Consider the following 20,997-nt stretch of genomic DNA (forward strand, 5'->3'; position numbering starts at 1 on the left):
TTTACTAGCGTACTATTGGAAATGTCAAATAATATCCACGCAAGAGGAATTAATAACAAAGATAATGGAAAATGCGGAAACAGATAAACTGACTTCATTAATGAAAGGACAAATGGAAGAAGACTTTGCTGCCCCATGGACCCCTTCTACAATTGGATTAAAAACAAATATAAAGACCTGAAAGTAATAAAGATATGAAGGCATTACTGTAATTTGTTACTAACAATCACAGTCCAACGATTTGTAGTATGAAAAGATATGATATGTAGATAAGTAGAATGCTGATGCAAGCAGACTATATGATCTTTTTTCTACCTTTTCTTTTCCCATCCTCCATTTTCCTATTTCTACTTTTATCAGAAAATTAATAAAATACTTAAAAAACAAACATTTGTTCCTCCACTGCATGCTGTTTTTTATGTGAAACAGCAGGGCAGTTCCTCAGTGATGGGTATGGAGTAATTAGCAGGGAAGCCTAGAATGGTACACATATCACAAATCTGGAGAACATTTTTCACTAATATGCTATGGATTGTCTTTTTATTTTGCAGGCTATTTGTTTCAGGACTGAGAAGCTTATTCCTCTGTGATTGCTTGTGTCTACCCTGTACTTCTCCTCAACAGGAACTCAATTTAACAGGACATTCTTTTGAAATGATACGATTGCAAATTGGGACCTATACTAGATTTAAGTTTGGACAAAATGTGTCAACTGCATAGATTGAGAGGCTAGACTGTGCCAGTGTTATGTGACTCTGGATCTTCTGTTGCTAGCAGAGTAAATCAAAACTCATTCATTTGCTAAAGTCAGTGCCTTCCTTTGAAAGAGCTTCCATAAAGCTTCCTTGACTTCATTGTTCCTGATGGTGTATATGAAAGGGTTGAGCACGGGGGTGACCACAGTGTTGAGCACAGAGATGGCTTTATTGTGTCTGAAAGATGAGTTTGTGGCACTGGGTCTTAAGTAAACAAAAAGGACAGCTCCGTATAAGATGGTGACCACGGTCAGATGAGAGGCACAGGTGGAAAAGGCCTTCTTCTGCCCACTACTTGATGGGATGCGGAGAATTGTGGAGATGATGAAAATGTAAGAGATGACCGTCAGAAGAAGAGATGACACAATTACAGCCACAGCGATCAGGAAAATAAGGGCTTCAATCCAACGGGTGTCCCCACCTGCGATCTTCAGCAGTGGTCCTATGTCACAGTAGAAATGGTTGACAATATTGGACCCGCAGAATGGCAGCCTCAGAACCATGATTATTTGGAAAAGGATGGAAAAAAATCCCCCAAGCCAGGCAGCCAGTGCAAGTTGAAGGCAGACTCCAAAGGTCATGATGGTGGAATATCTCAGTGGATTGCAGATGGCTAAGTACCTATCGAAAGACATGACAGTCAAGATGAAAAATTCGGTCACGCCAAAGAAGAAATGGAAGTACAGCTGTGCCATGCAGCAGTAGAAACATATTGTGGTCTTTACCAAGAGGAGATTGGCCAACATTTTGGGGACAACGGTGGTGGTGTACCATATCTCAAGGAAAGAGAGGTTGCTGAGGAAGAAATACATCGGCTTCTGGAGTTGGCTGTTAGTTCTCACAATGACGATGATCAGCCCATTCCCGGCAATGGACAACATGTAGAGTAGGAGGACCACTGCAAAGAAACTGACATTGATCCCCCAAACATGTGGGAAACCAAGAAGGATGAACTTTTCCACCCTTGAGCAATTGGTCAAGTCCATAACTGTTTCCCTAGGACTGTAAGAAAAAAAGATATGGAGAAGTTTTTTTTTTTTAAGATATATGTTCTACTGCAGTCTACAACTTCATAGCAGAATGCAAATGATTCTTACATTAATTAACACATTTATTGAATATACATATAAGGTTACCAAAATAAAGTCCTTTGATTAACAAGGTTTGAAAATTACCTGGACAACTATTTTCCTAACACATTTATTAGCTGAGTAATTAATTATTGGTTGATTTTCTACCTCGCAGATACTCATGGTGGCTTTGGAGATAAACAAAATAACAATAATAAAAAATCACTAACCCTTCCTCCCCGCAAATTTAAAAACACAGTTTAAGCCTGCTAGTAACCAGAGAAAACTGAGGGCCAAGCTACACATGACGAATGACACTTGAACAGCAAGTTTACTTCTCCCTGTTCACTTGCCCTCCACTCAATCCACTTGCCGTTCAAGTGTCATTCGTCATGTGTAGCTTGGCCCTAAGTTAATTATCAAGATGGAAAGAGAAAACACTCTTGAGTGTGGTCGTGTTATAGATTTGAAAACTATATTTCAAATGTTATATAGTTATTGCATTTTGATAGTCCTTGTAATGTATATTCTTTAATATTCTTCTCGTTGTAATTTTTGTTTCTCCCTTTCGCTTTTGTTTCTGTACCCCTTTACCTGTTTGTAAAATAAAATATTTCTTTAAAAATGAATTAATTAAAAGCAGTCCTAAATATCATTGTTTTAAGCTGTTTTTTAAACATTGATGGGGGGCAGGCACACCTCCTTGGGGCAGTTAAACCACAATTGTCAGTCTGCTGCTGAAAAAGCCCTCACAAATACCTACCCAATTTATCTGTGAGGGCCAAGCTACAAGTGACAAATGATACTTGAACGGCAAGTGTATTTCTCCCTGTTCACTTGCGCTCCACTCAATCCACTTGCCTTTCAAGTGTCATTCGTCACTTGTAGCTTGGCCCTCAGTTAATAATGAATTTCCAAAGACTACTCACTTGATAATTCAAAAGCTAGATCTTGAAACTGTGATTGTTATCAGGTTCACTAAGCACAAATATGGTCTATGTAACATTTCAAGAATTGTCTGTACACACACACCAATACACAATAGTTTGTGCTTGGAGATGAATGCAACTCTGCATTAAAGCAATCTTCATCCCAGAGACAGCTCATTTCATACGTCCATGCATTAAGGTAATTTAGGCAGAGAGAAAAAACAACAACAGTGTGGGTTCTGATAAATGGAATGATAGAGAGAGAAATGAAATCAACCTGAAGAAGAATGAATAAGATATTTGTAATTTGGCACAGGGATGAATAAGATATTTGTAGTTTGGCATGTGGATTTATTTATTATATTTTCAAAGGCTTTCACGGCTGGAGAACGATGGTTGTTGTGGATTTTCCAAGCTGTATTGCCGTGGACCACAGCAATACAGCCCGGAAAATCCACAACAACCATCGATTTATTTATTATTTTATTTATTTTGTTAGACTTCTAGCCTGCCCACCCTGCATTTTAAAATAACAATAAAACCACATCAATTTGTAGTTTGTAATTGTAGTTTGGCACACACATTTCTTGGAGATGAAAAGAGACGCTACTGGGGCTAACAGATGGAAAGAGAAGGAGAGGAATGATCAATCAAACAGCTAGTACTAGGATGGTAAAGGGGGAAAACGTGGTTACTAAAAGGGAAATTAATAGACAGGGAATCTGCATGAGGATGGTGAAGTAGATTAATAACCAAGGGGGGATTCAGTTTGTGGTATCACCTTTTCAGCAGTAATAGATAATGTAAAAGGAAGAGAACAGCGGGGGCATTGAAAGAAGTATTATTTTAAAAGACTGAAAACATCCAGCATTCACTGAGTATTTTCTTTCTAACATGAAAATGCTAGTAGTCGGTTAGACAGGTGGGTAGGTAGATAAATGGATAGATAGATACTTCTAAAAATAACCTCCCACTTCACATACATGTACTTTTCAGTTCCAGACATCTGAACTGGGGAAATGAAGTAAAGCAAGACCAGAGGACTGACATTCTGCTTTATGAAACAGTTGTGGCTGAAAGCAATTTTCAGTTTGTGTACCAAAAGAAGGTAAAGAAAGTTCAAAAATAAATCCTCCTGTTCTGACTGAGAGTACCTTCCAAAGTGGGCAGGAGTGCAAATTTAAGCCAAGAAGAAGAATTCTTAAAAAAACAAACCATCAAGTCAAAGTTCAATGACATTACTCATATAAAATTAAATTCTAGCTATTTCTAACAAGGACCCCGGATAGTTGCCTGAGTTTCTTTCTGGTTTATTATGTTCTTCTTGATCCTTCTTTGTTATCCATTGTCCTTCCGTCTAACTGGATTTAGAGACTTATGCTGCAACGGAATCTGTGTGGCAAAATCATAGTTGGAAGCCGTACCGTATTTTAGAGGAGTGCCTTACGTCCACTTGCTTTCTTCCATCTGCATGAGATAAACCCTTTCGTACAAATGATATGCAGCGAACAAGAAGTTGCCTATCTCCTTTGTCCAGAAGTCAAGGGATCTACTCTCCAAGGAAGTATCTTGTGATTTCCCTGAAGCAAAATCCTCATGGTGATTGAGGAACACATAGGTTTAAATCAACTCAGCCCTTGACTGATCATATTTGATCAAGAGTCAAACCATGTGCACAGGGAGATCTTTGCAGGTTCCCTTTCCTAGCACAATCCACATCTCAGGAACAGCGTAACAGATAACTGCTGCCCAAAGATGGATGGGGGGAAATCACCCCATCTTCGCTGTGTGAAAAATGTCTTTGCAGAATTGCATGCCTCTGTTCTGCGTGCTTAACTATGCATAAAACATTTTCATGAACCTATTGGAGAAAACTCCATGCCTCAACATCCTCGAGTAAACTTTTTATGTGTTGTGTAAGTAGGTTCTAAGGGATGCCAACTCCAGGTCAGGAAATTCCTGGCGGTTTGGGGGTGGAGCCTGAGGAGGCCACAGTTTGGAAATGCTAGGTAGCTCAGAGAATATGTGATTCCACAAAGTATACCCTCTGGAGCTGACATTTCCTCTAGAGTAACTGATCTCTGTAAATGGTAGATGAGTTTTAATTCCGGGAGAATTATAAGGACTTCTACCTAGGCAGATCATGAGAGAGAGGACAAGAAGGGCTACATCAGTGGTTACCTCTCATGGACCCTTATTACATGCCCAGGGTGATGCCAATCACCAGTTTGGGATCAGCAAGCAATTTTCTCCAGGCCAGTTCAGCTAGGGATCCTGAAAGTGTTCTGCCATCTTCTGTGCAGGGTCAATGGCGGTGGGGGGAGGTAGTTGTGAATTTCCTGCATTGTGCAGGAGGTTGGACTAGATGACCCCAGAGAGTCCTTCCAAGTCTATTAGTCTATGATTTCCCATTGGACTAATGTCATTTTGTGGACAGGTTTGGTTTACGAGGGTGGGGCTCTGCCTATGATTTATTTGCAGGGAGGACTTGCAGAGCTGAGTTAAGAAACATAAGACAATGGATGACTACATGGCTGGCAGCACACTACCGCCTGGACTATCATTATCGTTATCATTATCATTATTTGTCAGTCCTAGGGTGTAGCTCAGAGAATATGTGATTCCATAAAGTCTACCCTCTGGAGCTATCATTTCCCCGAGGGTAACTGATCTCTGTAGACTGGAGATCAGTTGTAATTCCGGGAGACCTCCAGGCCTCACCCTAGCAGACCCCATCAGACAGAAATCACTAATTCGGTGACCAACATTCAATATTTTGTATAATATCTGGTCCCTGGAGACACTTGGTAGTAGGGCAGGCACCAAGAGGACCTGCAGCTGGTGGCAGGAAGGAATGTCTTCCCTCAGAATGGAGATGGACAACCCGGCATGGCTTAGGGCTGCTGCCCCCTGCCTTGGGGGCAGAAGTTGGCTGGTAGCCACCAAGACAAGCCTCCACTGAGATGCAGTTCCTCCCTGAATCTCCCATTGAGGGTGATGGTAGTAGTTCAAACCTCAGCCTTTATTCCCCTGGGTGAGGGGGTGAAGCAGGCAAGGCCATCCATTTGAGGAAGGCAACACTAATGTAACAACACTACTGGGCTGCACTCTGTGGCTGGGGATACATAGGGCTTCTCAGGAGTGAGGATAAAATACCTGAACGGCAAACAACTCTCTGATAGCAACTTAAAGAGCCCAGGTAGAGGCACATGGTGAGAAAAGGGAGGGTGACCTGGTGTCTGAGGCATTCGGGTATCAAGTGATGACTCTTGCCTTTCAAGGAAGTACCATGAGACAGTGGTCTTCCCACAGAATAATATATACATGGACATAAATCACTTGGTATAAAAGCTCATCTGTACCAGTTTGGTGTAGTGGTTTAGAGCGGCAGGATTCTAGTTTGGAGAAGTGGGTTTGATTCCATGTTCCTCCGCTTCAAGCCAGCTGGGTGACCTTGGCTCAGTCACACCTTCCCACACCTTCCCTCATATGAGAACTATAAGGACTTCTACCGAGGCAGATCATGAGAGGGAGGGCAGGAAGGGTTACATCAGTGCTTACCTCTCGTGGACCCTTCTTACATGCCCAGGGCAATGCCAATTGCCAGTGTGGGGTCAGGAACAGAGATGGGCATGAACAGCAATACGAATAAAGAGCCCAATCTGCTGTTCATGAGCAAGCTGTTCGTAAGGCCCCATGCTAAATGAACAGGTGTTCATTGCAAGCCTCGTTCATTGCTGCTCATCAGGCCAGATGAACAGTCTGGTACCTGCAATCAATTCCATTGGCAACTTAGGCAGGGATTGTCTGAACTCTGTCTGAACTCCTGCTGTTGCCGTGGAAACCCCAATCTAAGCCCATTTTAGCTTGATAGGCAGGTCTTCCTTTCAAGTGTCAAGCTCCAAATGTGTTACAACAAGGGAGCAAAGAGCAGGGGCGGGGGCTCCCAGCTCTGGCTTAGTTTGCAGACAGTGGACAGGGAGAGACAGTTGCTGTTGGCATTTTGACAGAGAGAGTGCATTGGAGCTTGAATTTTCTTTGTGTGTGGTGGGATAGGGATCTACCCCTTCAAGTTCCAGAGCTGCTGCCAGCCTCTGGGGCAAGCTATTATTTATTATTGGTACCTTTCCTGCTGCCTGCTCAGATAAGGCTTCTAGGAGTGATGAGGTAGGGATCTACCCCTTCAAGTTCCAGGGCTGCTGCCAGGCTCTGGGCCAAGCTATTATTTATTATTGGTACCTTTCCTGCTGCCTGCTCAGGTCAGGTTTGTAGGAGTGGTGCAGTAGGGATCTTGACCAAACTTGAATGATGGCTGGAGGAGAGCCTGCTGGCCCCCATGAACAGCCCACCACGAACATGTACATGAACAGGGCCATATTTATGGTTGTTCATGATTCCCTGTTTGTGGATGGCAACAAACAACGAACATCATGTTTGTTTGTTTTTTCTGTTCATGCCCATCTCTAGTCAGGATGCAATTTTTCTCCAGGCCAGTTTGGCTAGGGATCCTGACAGTATTTTGCCATCTTCTGGGCATGGAGCAAGGGTCAGTGGGGTATGGGGGAGAAGTAGTTCTAAATTTCCTGTGTTGTGCAGAGGGTCAGACTAGATGATCTCAGAGAGTCCTTCTAAATCTATCAGTCTATGATTCCTCATTGGAGTAATGTCATGCTGAGGATGTGCTTGGTTTATAAGGGAGAGGAAAGCCTGTGTTTTTTTGCAGGGAAGACTTGCAGAGCTGAGTTAAGAAACAGAGGGCAGTGAATGACTACATAGCTGGTAGCATGCTACTCTCTGGGCTGTTGTCGTTGTTGGTGTTGTTGTTAGGCCTTTTTGTCCACTCTACCTGCAAGTGGACTCAGAGTGGAGCACAATGTGACAATAAACATAAAGATAAAAACAATGATAGCGGCTACAATTATATTAAAACATCATAATATAGTACACTCAGTGCATCCCCATTTTTCTAAATATCAGGTAAATATCTGGCAAGAAGAGTAAAGAAAGAGGCAAGCAGAAAAGAGCTCTCCTTCAAATCCCACAAACGGGGGGGTGGGGGGGACTTGTAAACTTTTAATATCTTAACATAGCTTGGAGATGTTGCAAAAGGGAAATCCTTGGAGAGAGAATCCCTTTAGTTCTCTTAAGTTAGCTAGATGCCTTCTCAGTTTATGCTTCATAATTTCCAATGATGACTTTGAATAGTGAAGGTAAAAGAAAATCACAGCAGATAAATCAGCTCTTTAATATGTTTGTGCATCTTAATTCTTGAAGACATCCTTTGCAGAAAGAAGGAACACAAATTTCTAGGCTAAAATTGGCTGGATGAATGAACTTTATTACAGTGTTATTAATTTATTCCGGTAGTCCAAGGAAGAAGAAAAAGTGTGTATAAGAAGTGAGATTGAAGAGAGATTGAAGAACATGCAAAATGAGAAGGGAAGTTTCCCCAGTAATCAAATATTTGAATGAAAATCTCAAAATCTTGGAAGAAAATGTTAATTATATATTTCTAGATGTTCTAGTAACTAAAACATGAGTAGTCTTTGCAGATCCATTCTCTTTTGGCATTTGTATACAAGTATAAAATGATTTTCCCACCCATTTTCATAGGAAGGAATATTAATCTTATTCTCTAGTTTCACATCATTTTTTTTCTCTGAGCAGGTGCCTAGAACTGAAAGGAGCACAGCTACTGAGTGTTGTTTTTAGAAATGTCCATCTGTCTGTCTGTCCATCCGTCCATCTGTCCATCCATTGAAACTATGCATTTTTATGTGCATTGTAATAGATATTGTACTGTTTTTGTTTTAAAAATTGTATTCTTTCTTTGATTGTATTTGGTGGTTTCTTTTGTCCTACCTTCCCTCTCTGTTTTCATTTACTCATCTGTCAGCACTTATACTATTTCTCTAAGTGCATTTCTCTACCTTTACAAATGTCATATCTGTCCATCTTGCTAGTATTTTTTCTCTTCTTTCTCCCTTTTCTTTCACAAATCTTCTCTCTTGCTCTCTCTAATTTTCTGTTCGCATGCATCTATGTTTTCATCCTTCATCCTACATTCTTCTGCCCTATAAATCCAATGCTTGCTGGGATTTATACTCAGCTATATTAAGACTAATTTAATATTTAATATTTATGAATTTGCCATCATCTGTAAATATACAATGAGAGTATATTGTGGGGGCCAACACAGAAATAATACACAGTGCATTCAACAGGACTTACTCCTGTATAGAATTACAGCCCATGGCTTAGGAATTGATACAGTTCAAATTTTGCTGATGGAATTTGTTAAAATTCCAGAAATAGTTTTTTCTCGGTTTTCTCTTCAATGGAATTGAAATATTATGAATGTTATAAGAGGACTCCACCTTTTTTATGTGGACTAGTACAGAACCAAATAAATACATTATCTGTCAGCAGTCAGCAACGTTATGTAAAATAAATGTCTGTCTAATGAGGTGCAAAAAGCATTTATTACATATAGTCAAAGGCTATTACAAGTAAACACCAAAGAAAATGCAAGGCATAAAACATGAATGCTATTATTAAAATAAACCAATCTCAAAATGAATTTCTTCTGATTTCCCCCCCTCTTCTGGCAGCCCTATGAGAACCAAGTTATGGATTTGACTAACTGTTCAAGGGTGGAAGAATTCATACTCCTTGGATTCCCACATGTCTGGGGAATCAATATCACTTTATTTGTACTTGTCCTCCTGCTCTACATTTTATCTATTGCAGGGAATTGTCTTATCATTGTCATGGTGAGAGCTGACTACAGGCTCCAAAAGCCAATGTATTTCTTCCTTAGCAACCTCTCTTTCCTTGAGGTATGGTACACTACTGCTGTTGTCCCTAAGATGTTGGCCAACCTTCTCTCAGAAAAGACCACCATCTGCTTCTACTGCTGCATGGCACAGTCCTACTTCCACTTCCTCTTCGGCATCACAGAGTTCTACATCTTGACTGTCATGTCATTTGATAGGTACGTGGCGATCTGCCAGCCGCTGAGATATTCCACCATCATGACCTCTAGCCTCTGCCTTCAGCTTGCACTGGCTGCCTGGTTTGGGGGATTTTTCACCATCCTGTTGCAGACTATATTAGTGGTAAGGCTTCCCTACTGTGGCTCGAACATTGTCAACCATTTCTACTGTGACATAGGACCGATGCTGAAGATTGCAGGTGGCGACACACATCTCATTGAAGTGATCGGCTTCTTCATTGCTGTGGCTGTGATATTGACCTCTCTGCTGTTGACCGTGGTGTCTTACATCTTCATCATCTCCACCATTCTCCGCATCCCTTCTATTAGTGGTCAGCAGAGGGCCTTTTCCACCTGTGCCTCTCACCTGACCGTGGTCAGCATCTTGTACGGGGCTGTCCTTTTCATCTACTTAAGACCTAGTGCCAAGCACTCATCTTTCAGCCTCAATAAAGCCATCTCCGTGCTTAACACTGTGGTCACCCCTGTGCTCAACCCTTTCATATACACCATCAGGAACAATGAAGTCAAGGAAGCTTTACGGCAATCCTTACAAAAGAAGGCTTTGAGTTTTCCTAAAGTCCACCTGCTGGTCTGTACAGCAAAAGGCTAACAAAGCCCAGAAATCCTATTGATAAAGTTAAAATGTTGTTTTCTGAATTCAAAATCTAAGAATCAAACTGAGTCCAAATGTCCACATTTAAATCCATTAACCTGTTCATAAAAAGAAGTATACGTGTTTTTTTCTTTGTATGGGGAAGGAAATACCTGACCAAATTTTGGATTGTTCTTGTTTTGGATACATTTTAGAGCTTTGAACTGATCAGTTGGTGTAGTGTTAGGAAAAAACAAATGCTGTTATCCCAGATTCAAATCTTTCTCTGCAATGGATTGACAAAGTGGCGTTATGACACGCTTATGTACTTTAAGAATACTAGCCTGCCTTATAGAATTGTTGTCAGCTTTATTAAGTAATGTCTCAGTTGCTGAGTGCTCTGTGAATGCTAAGTAGTATTTATTTATCTATTTGGACCTTTCTATGCCACTTTTCTTCCCAAATAGGCCCAGAGTAGTTTATATAAACTTTTAAAATATGTAACAAAATTTTATAAGCGAAGCAAGCAAGTTCATTCTGTACCACAAATTTTGTCTTATAGGTGCTACTGGACTCTTGCTCTTTTCTACCACTACAGACAGACTGAAATGGCAATCCATCTGCCAGGGAATGCCGTTTCTCAGGTACGATGCACTTGAAAATGGAACATCTGAAAAGATGGACTTAGAGCGGGACCACAAGTGACGCCTGACACAGGTTGGACACTTGTCAGCTTCCCTCAAGTTTTGATGGGAAATGTAGGCGTCCTGGTCTTGCAGCTTGGCTCTCCGACTGCTGTCCAATGGACTTTTCAACTGTCACTTGTCCAACATTCCGTCAAGCTGCCTACATTTCCCATCAAAACTTGAGGGAAGCTGGCAAGTGTCCAACCTGTGTCAGGCGTCACTTGTGGTCCCGCTCTGAGGCTTCATTTTGCTAGTGGATATCTAGATTACTGCATGGTCCCAAATGAAGAACATCAGTATATGGGGATTATCCGGTTACTTCAGCATTTTAAATAGACATGGGTGGGACTGTTGGCAGTGGATGATGACACTGGAGAACATTTCTTGAGAGTCCTGGAGTCTTTACTTTCTGATCACGGAATCTGTTCGGCCTTTACAAAAAGATGCCCAGGGAGTATAAAGTGGAAATCTTTTTTATAAACTTAATGAGCTTGTCTCAAATATATACTGACCTTTCACAGAGAGCAGAACCAATGCATACATCTTCTATGGAGACTCAAGGGCCTTTATGGCATACGTTTTTCGGAGATATTGAATATAAGCAAAACCTCTCCTATAGAAAGCTGTGGATTGTGACAGGCCAGGTGGATTTCTCATTAGCAGGCTATATCAGGAACTGGGATTTCCAGTTCTTCTAGGGTGCAGTTTGTTTCACAGTTCACTTAAATGAGGTTCCAGGATTTCAGAAATGTCTTCAGGACATAAAACCTAATAGGAAAAAAGGAGATTATTTTCTCAAAGACTTTTGGCAACAAGCATTTGATTGTTCATTTCCAGCCCCCGCCAGAAGCCAATGGAAGCCAGTGTGACATGTACTGGGGGTGAGAATCTAGAGTGTCTTCCGAGTCCTCTTTATGAAATGAGAATGACCGGCCACAGCTACAGTATCTACAATGCTGTCTATGCCATGGCACATGCACTGTATGCCATGTTCTCATTGAGAGGCAAATACAGAGCAATACAAGGTAGGAAAAAAGTTGAATTTCAAGATCTCCAACCTTGGCTGGTAAATACACTATAAAATAACAATGTTTCCATATACATACTAGTCCCTGTTGAGACAATGTCCAGCTTTGTCCAACCTAGGTAAATGCTGACCAGATGTTATAGCAGTTATAATAATACTTGATTAATATACCCCCCTTCAGGACAATTGAACATCCACTCAGAGCAGTTTACAAAGTGTGTTATTGTTATCCTCACAACAATCGCTCTGGATGGTGGGTGGGGCTGAGAGAGCTCTGAGAGAGTTGTGACTGCCCAAGGTCATCCAGCTGGCTTCAAGTGGAGGAGTGGGGAATCAAACCTGGCTCTCCAGATTAGAGTCCTGCTGCTCTTAACCAGTGCACCAAACTGGCTGTTGATGGGAGGGATTACATTTCCTTCTGTTCCCTTTCAACTAGCTCCATCCAATCCTTCAAGGCATTTTTTTTAATAACTCGGCTGGAGAAACCATGTCTTTTAATTCAAAAAGAGAAATAGGAGCTGGATTTGACATTATGAACCTTGTCACATTCCCAAACAAGTCCTTCCTTAGAGTGAAAGTTGGAAGTATGGATCACAGTGCTCTTGAAGGACAAGAATTCACCATGTATGAGGATATGATTTTGTGGCCGAGAAGTCTGAACCAGGTATGGTTTACAGAGTATTTTGGTGGGCTGTTCTATTTTTTGGATGGGTGATTTCGGGTACTAGAAGTTTCCTTTGCTCTGTATCTTGACCTTTTTCTATGATTGATTGAGATGTGTGGCATTAGCACAGAAACAAAACTTCTGAATTGCTTTATCAATATTTCTAATTCTCAATGTGGCCCAATCAGTGTATAATTAAATCTGGAGACTGGAGCTGTGAACAGAAGAAAACAGTTCTACATACCCTAGGTCTGCAGAAAAATGGGACATCTTCAGAAAAGGATAGTGTGTTAACCACCACCACCTTCAAATAATAAAAACAGTGCCTGTGTTTTTAAGATATGAATGCTCTCTGTGGCCGTTGCTAGGCAACTACAACATTACTGCCGTCAGAAGCCTTGGTATTTGTCAGTAAAGGGCAGAGGGAGGGGCCAGGAATTTAGACAGGGGCATGAATTACAAAAAACTCAAACCATGCGGTTCGTGGTTCATGGCCTTTTCACAAACTAGAAACCACGAACTCCCATGAATTGGGGCAAGTTCACAAACCAGTTCATGGTTTGTGGGGTTTAAATGCCCCTTTCTGGCTGCTTAGCAGTGGCAGGGAAAGGGGCATAGTTTAAAGGGCACTTTCCTGCCACTTGCGAGTGGCAGGGCCCTTTAATCGGCCCCAGCTCCACCCACCCCTGCCACCTGCCAGCTGATAGTTTAAAGGGACCTGCAGCTATCACAGGAAAAGTTAAAAAGGCCGTTTCCCCGCTGCTCCAAGTGGCGGGGAAATGGCCATTTAAACTGCCCCTTTCCCTGCGTATGAACCAAATGAACCCGTAGACCAGTTCGTGGAAGTTCATGGGAACAAGCTTCCATGAACCACTGGTTCGCGAACCACAAACCGGGCTGGGTCATGTTTTTTTTTTTTTTTAATTCATATTCAGGTTCGTGCCCATCTCTAGGCAGAATCCTTTCTGGAGTTATTTTGGCATTTGAGGGAGAACTTAACAGAGCCAGGGCAGGCAGTAACAACCACATGAGTCACTACCACACAACTTGCATGACTCACCCAAGCTTGGCTGCTTACTAGCATTTAACAGTGACCACCCATTAAAAGCCACTGAGGACTAGTGCTTAGACTGGGAGTCCCAAGTTCAAATCCCCAGTCTGTCATGGTAGCTCACTGGGTGACTTTGGGCCAATCACACACACTCAACCTAAGCTACCTCACAGGGTTGCTGTGAGGATTAAATTGAAGACAAGGGAATCTTGTAAAGGGCATAATATGAAAAGTAATTTGGTTAATGGCTGGGAAGGAGAGAAAGAAGCAGGGAAAGGTGAGGATATGGGGCTTGCCAGGAGGAGGGAAAGGGGAAAGAATTTAAGGAGCAGTAAACAGGGGGAAATGAAGCACCATGTGCAAGTCTCTGGGGTATCTCCACCATGCAACTGGGCCCAGCCCAGTGGCCAGCACTGCATATCTTGGCCAGACTTTTCTCAGGGAGAGATTGCCAGGGGTAGGGAAGAAGGGAAAGCTAGGCCAGGGTGTGGGAGAAATAAAGGTACTTAGGATGTTGTGTGGGAAGGGCAGAAGGAGGCAGGAAAAAGAGAGAGGATGCAGAGGCTTTCAGGGAAGGGAAAGAAGAAATAGTGAGGGAGGGGGAACAAGATGCCCTCTGCATGTCCCTGAAGTCCCCCATTTATTTCTCATTATTTTTGATACAGCTTTCAACATCTTTTCATGGTGCAGCCAGATGCAATTTATTCTGGGGGCTGATGCACTGGGAAGATAAGGCAGCATCTTCCCCCCCCCCCCCCCGTTCTCTATTCTTCAGTCAAACTACAGTGTGCAAAAAATTATGTCAGCTGAAATTAGGAAAGTACTCGTTGATATGAACAAGTGCAACATTTGTTGCAATTATTCCGTGTGAAATGTCTTCTATAGCTCAGAGAGCAAATCATGACATGCCATTGAAAGTGAAAAATCAGAGGATTTTGGTATGATCGGGTGGATTTCATGTAACTCAGGGCCAAGCTACACATGACGAAAGACACTTGCCTGGCAAGTGGATTGAGTGGAGGGCAAGTGAACAGGGAGAAATACACTTGCCATTCAAGTGTCATTTGTCACTTGTAGCTTGGCCCTCAGACTTGTGAACCTTGAGACTATCTAATCTTTCTAAAAGCACTTTGGTGAGATTCTTAAAATTGTATTTTATCTTTTAGATTTAAAATGTGTAGGATAAGGGATGTTGATGACGTACGTTTATTTGCTTCTGATATCTTTAACGTGTTGAACTGTCTTTTGTATCTTTTTGATCCTTGTATATTTGCTTATTTCAAAATTGATTAGATTAATTGTAAAATAAATGTCTTAAAATACAACGAGTGATCATTGGCTGGGACACATGGTTTTCTCTTTGCACCTGGAATAAAATAAATTTCTGATTTTGCTTCAGTCCAAAGACTGTTTGCCTGTAAGAAAGAGACTGCGGAAGAGAACATCCATTTCAATACAGCACTGTGATTCAGTGGCTAGAGCATTGCTTTGAAATAGATAGAGAGACTTGTCTTTTTTAAAAGGAATGCTCTCCCACAGGAGAGATAATAGGCTGTGACACAGTTCAGGATTTGTAGCTGAAACTGGTTAACTTCCATAATCCATGATTTTAAGACATAAGAATGGATTTTTTTTACTCTGCAAGCATCACATAAATATACTTTAATTTGAGGTTTCCAATATGAATGTAACCTCTGTGGAGAGAGCCACTTGCTGGCCAAACATGAAATGGCTATTACACATTAGAAAGAATTGTCAACCTGAAAAACAGCAACAATTGGCTTTCACTGTTCTGTGCTACTCCTTTAATATTAGAAAGGGGTGAAGGGAGATATGTTAGAGGTTCAGATTTTTTTTAATTAAAAGGTCATCTTAATTTTAAAATGTAGTAGATTAAGAATGAGGCACTGAATTTGTCATGTGATGATAAAAAGTCAATCGAATGGAAGGAAATCAGGTGGGGAATTCTCTACCGCTTGCTGACCAGAAGATGGCACTAGAGGATTAGTAAAGTGAACCACACAGGGGCAGACTCAATTTTTCCAGAATGCGGTCTCTCTCTATATGGGAAAGGCCCAGAGGTATCGCTTTCATTTCACATCATGGATTGAATTAAGCCTTTGCATTGAAGTCATCCATGGACTTTATTCTGTAGTCTCACCAACCAGCCTCGTGGGTGATTAAGGCTGCTTGATCTCATATGGAAGTTTTTAATCGCAGAGGGAAAACTTTGCTAAGTCTTCATCACGGGTCATTTTCTCTCGTTAAAATCTTTGGGAGTGGATGGGGCGCCTTTGGGTGGGGGACAAAAGTACAGGGGTGGGTAGACTTCAAAGAGCAGGACACCAAGGTGCATGCAGGCATATACGCTGTCAAGTCTCAACCAACTTTTGGCAACTCCAGCAAAGGGCTTCCAAGGCAAGTGGAGGAAGAGGTGGCTCAACATTGTCTTCCTCTGCAGAATCTACCTTGTTGCCCATCCAAGTACTGACCCTGCTTAGCTTCTGAAATCTGACAAGATCAGGCTATAACATGTTACCATCTCTCCCCAGAAAAAAGTAGTCATAGACTGAACTATACATTAAGTTCAGCTAAACTCATGCCTAGATGCAGACACTGTAAACTAAAGTAGAAGACCGGCTTTTGTGTGTGTGTGTGTGGGGGGGGGGGGGGGTTGTTCTTAATTCTTTCCCCTTGTGACATTTTTTGCCCTAATAACACTTCATCCCAAGTGCTATTCCCTGGTCAGCCAAACAATTTAGGATCCCCAGCTACAATGCTGTTATGTAGTCCAACACAGAGTCAGATCTAACCAAGTATTTTACTTAATCTCATCCAATTCCTCTCCTTACTAGAGTCCCCTTCTTACTAAGTTTCTTTACCTCCAGGTTCCACCATTCCCAGCAGAACCTTTTTGGGTGGTGAAAGGGGACCTCTCCTCCTTTTCGTGCCAGCAAAAAAGTTGGTTGGGGGCAGAAGACAAAAATATTCACATTTCCCTGCCGGCCCCCACAGCAGTCTTCTCTTAGGGAAAAAAGCAGTCTCAGAAGCTGCCTTTGCAAATATTTTTTTTTTGGAAAAAATTATTGGAAAAGTAATAATGATATAAAGGAAACAAAGCACAGAGCATTATATTGGCTGCCCACCATGGGATGGCAGCAAAGGACTATGTATCAGAGAAGGAGAAAAAGGTGTTTTCTTCCAGAGTCATTCTATGAAAACCACAGGAAGTTTCACTATTACATGGCAGGCTTAAATTTAACATCTATTGGTACAGTTGTGATCTTGAGGTTCATAAACAAGAAGTGGTTTTATGGGTTTTTTTTATTATTGGGGAGCAGTGCTGTTATTTCGTGCAGTGTGGCTGATGGGGCTGTGAAACCATGATAAGTGCAAAGCTTCATGGAATCCAGGTCAAGTGACCTTCTCTTCATCCAAAGGGGGAGAGGCATAAAAATAGATGGATTCGGGATATGGGATTTTTAACAAGGAATCTGGATTTTGGATCTCCTGGACTGAATACCTCTCGAACTGAAGATCAGTTCGTATTGTACTGTGACAGAGGGCCAAGCTACAAGTGACGAATGACACTTGAACAGCAAGTGTATTTCTCCCTGTTCACTTGCCCTCCACTCAATCCACTTGCTGTTCAAGTGTCATTCGTCACTTGTAGCTTGGCCCTAAGTCATCAGGACTTGAAAATTATATGAAGCTACTTTGCACTGAGGGTCAAATTATGAAACTATAATATAATAACAACATTCAGTTTATATACCACCCTTCAAGACTTCTTAACTAGAGATGGGCACAAACCTAATTACGACCCAAAACCCCCCACGAACCAGACTAGTTCGGGGGTTGCGAAACAGGGTTCGTGGAAGCTCCTTCCCATGTTGGTTCCTTGGGTCGTATTTACAAGGCAGTTTAAATGGCCATTTCCCCAGCCCCAGCCCCACACTTACTTTATCCTGCAGTGCAGCATCCTTCCTCTCCTCCCAGGAGGGGCAAGAAGGCCATTTTTGGCCTCTTCCGCTGCCCTAGGGGCCTACAGAGCAATGGAAGAGGCTGAAAATGGCCTTCTCGCCCCTCCTGGGAGGAGAGGAAGGACGCTGCACTGCAGGATAAGGTAAGTGTGGGGCTGGGGCTGGGGCTGGGCCCATGTGGTAGGGGGCTGGGGTTTGGGCAGTTTAAAGGGACCTGCTGCTTGCAAGGCAGGAAATGGCCTTTTAAACTGTTAAATGCCCCTTCCCTTGGGGCATTTAAACCCCATGAACCACGAACTGGTTCGTAACTGATCCAGTTCTGTTGTTCGTGGTTCATATTTTTTTTCTGTTCCGTGCTCTATTCTTAACACCCACTAAGAGCAGTTTATAAAGTATGTTGTTATTATCCCCACAACAACAGTCAACCTGTGAGGTTGGTAGGGCTGAGAGAGCTCTGAGAGAGATGACTGACCCAAGGACACCTAGCTGGCTTCAAGCAGAGGAGTGGGGAATCAAACCTGGTTCTCCAGATTAGAGTCCCAACACTCTTAACCACTACACCAAACAGATAGAAATGCTTTGAGTTCTCTCTGGGGAAAACTGGCACCTGAAATTCTGATGCAAAACTGAGATGCTGCCATGGAGGACCTTACAAGACTGAAGGAGACTATTGACAATAATTCTGTCAGCTCTCCACTCCAGTCACTTCAGCAGAGAATATGGCTCATCCACTGCTCTCTCTTTGTTTTCTTCAACCATCCAAAATGGAGAGACAACATCATTGACCTCTTTCTCTACAAGGGCCCAATAACTGAGTTTGTGAAGTTACATATTATATTTTCTGGCAAGTTAGGTCTAGGTTCTTTGACCCAACTTATTTACCTTGCAGTCAATAACAGCTGCAGTGAATGTCATTTTAAAGACCATAAGGTGCCCCTCTTAGGCTGGGAACTGTTGAAGGGGGGAGTGCCTCCCCGCTCAATTTTCAAAAACTGGGAGTTCTTGATGTAGCCTTGGGCATGTAAATAACTCGCTGCTGGGAGCAATTTCAGCTTCTAAAAATGGGGTGGGCGAGGCAAGAACCTCCCCTCCCCTTATGCTGCAGTTCCAAGACAAAATGGACTCCAGTTCTGATCTTTGCATGACTGTAAGGAACGAAAATTCGGTCAGGAGAACTAGCCATTGACCATGGCAGAGGGAGCCTGACTGTACACCATGTAAAGCTTCATTTGCTTTATGTGATTATTAATTTAGTTTCTTCATCAAATGCAAAATTGCCCTTGAAGGTTGTGTTTTCTGCCATGACTGTGTGGAGGCCCACTTTTGCCATGCTGGAGATGGGAGAAGAGGGGAAGCTGATACTGGTGATGGATCATCCTGAGATTCGAACCTGGGCTTCCCAGATCCTAGTCCAACACACCCACACTCTAATCAGTATAGTGCGTTGGCTCTCAGAATTATTGATCCATCCATTCTGGGACTGTCTAGCAGTAACAGGCCAAGATGCTAGACAGAGATCTTCCCAACCCCACTATCATGGGTCCCGGAAATTTAATCTTAAAATCTTCTGTATGTATAACCGAAGCTGTACCACAGACCCACGGTGCCTTACTAGAACTATAGATGCTGGGATGAGAAGAAAGACTTACAAATTTTGTAAGTCTTATAGGTTCTACTGGACTCTTGCTCTTTTCTATCTTAAAAAAGAACCTCCTAAAAAAAATGATATCTTTGGCCAACCTGATATCTCTTCATGAGGATTGATTATTTCTACAATCAAGGTACCGATTCCATGTACTACTAGGTATCCAGGTCAAAGGCTTCAGAAATCAAAGGACGCCAGTTTGTCTTGTTCTGATAAAACTGCCAGAAGATGCGATGTCAAAAAAAGGAATAATCTCAAATACTGTTCTAAGAATGCGCTTTGCAAAGTAAATTGAATTCCCTCACACCATGGACTTTTGTATCTTGACCTCAGTCCCTAAATCCAAAATGGTACCCCTGGAACACATGATCAGAGCCCATACATGAGAGGCTCTTTTAATAATAATAACTGTGCTTACATACCACTCTTCTAGACAGATTGGTGTGCTACTCAGAGCTGTGAACCAGGTCAGTGTTATTATTATCTCCACAGCACACCTGGAGAGCTGGGGCTGAGAAAGGTGTCATGCACAAGGCCACCTGCTGAGCTCATGGCAGGAGTGAGAGTTGAACCAGCAGAGTGCTAATTCACAGCCCTTCCCCTTAACCAGTATGGAGATTGCAGAGTGATGGTATTTGTACATTTGATTCTTTACATTGTTTGGGGAAACAAAGTCAAGATCAGTCCAAGGAAGACTGTATCTGCGCAGAGGGGCAGTAAGTGGAATAGAGAAACAAAAAAATCTTTCCAAACAGGTCTTTGGGAGCTGAATCTCCCCGTCTCAATATTCCCTGACACAAACACACTTTTCCAAGTATGTGATATTTAAAAAATAAATATTTAAAACTTTTTTTAAAAAATTTCAAGGTGGTACATACCTGGGGGAAAATGGATTGTATCAAAATAATGGTAGACTATTGTTTAAAATAATATGGTTTTCATTAGGGATGTATGAACATATATATCATGCAAAACATTTTTTCATTCCTTTTAATTTTCAAATAAACTTACTGTGAGCATTTACATTTCATCTCTTTTCTATGATACTTTAATTATATTCAATTTATATATCGCCCTTCAAGACAACTTAATGTCCATTCAGAGTGGTTTACAAAGTATATTAATATTATCCGCACAACAAACACCCTGTGAGGTGAGGGGGGCTGAGATAGCTCCTAGAAGCTGCAACTGACCCAAGGTCGCCCAGCTGGCTTCAAGTGGAGGACTGGGGAATCAAACCCAGTTCTCCAGATTAGAGTCCCGCACACTTAACCACTACACCAAACTTTGTTTTGCTTTCTCCTTTTTATTTATTTTTATGCTAGTTCTCCTCTCCTCCTTTTAATCCTCACAACAACAACCCTGTTAGGTAGCTTAGGCTGAGAATACGTGACTGGCCCAAGGTCACCCAGCACAGATCCCTGGTAGAATGGGCATTCAAACCTGAGTCTCTCAGACCTAGTCCAATACTCTAATCGCTACACAACATTGGCTCTTTATATAAAAAATGCAATTTATGCACCATTTATATACAAAATGTAGCATAAATTTTGACATTATTTTTCCTAGTAAATCTTATAAGTATGGTTGGACAAAGG

General features: G+C 41.9%; 2 protein-coding genes across 2 annotated transcripts; one reads left to right on the top strand and one right to left on the bottom strand.

The window, feature by feature from the left end:
• Window positions 1-790: 790 nt before the first annotated feature.
• LOC129339857 (olfactory receptor 6X1-like) lies at window positions 791-1,741 on the bottom strand. Its single transcript, XM_054994432.1, has one exon. The coding sequence runs from the start codon at window positions 1,739-1,741 to the stop codon at window positions 791-793; it is 951 nt and encodes a 316-aa protein (XP_054850407.1).
• A 7,642-nt stretch (window positions 1,742-9,383) lies between these two features.
• Window positions 9,384-10,361, top strand: LOC129339858 (olfactory receptor 6X1-like). The gene has a single exon (XM_054994433.1). It carries the CDS (start codon window positions 9,384-9,386, stop codon window positions 10,359-10,361), a length of 978 nt encoding a protein of 325 aa, XP_054850408.1.
• The last annotated feature ends 10,636 nt before the right edge of the window (window positions 10,362-20,997 follow it).

The sequence above is a fragment of the Eublepharis macularius genome, chromosome 12, assembly GCF_028583425.1.
Source record: "Eublepharis macularius isolate TG4126 chromosome 12, MPM_Emac_v1.0, whole genome shotgun sequence".
Taxonomy (NCBI): Eukaryota; Metazoa; Chordata; class Lepidosauria; order Squamata; family Eublepharidae; genus Eublepharis; species Eublepharis macularius.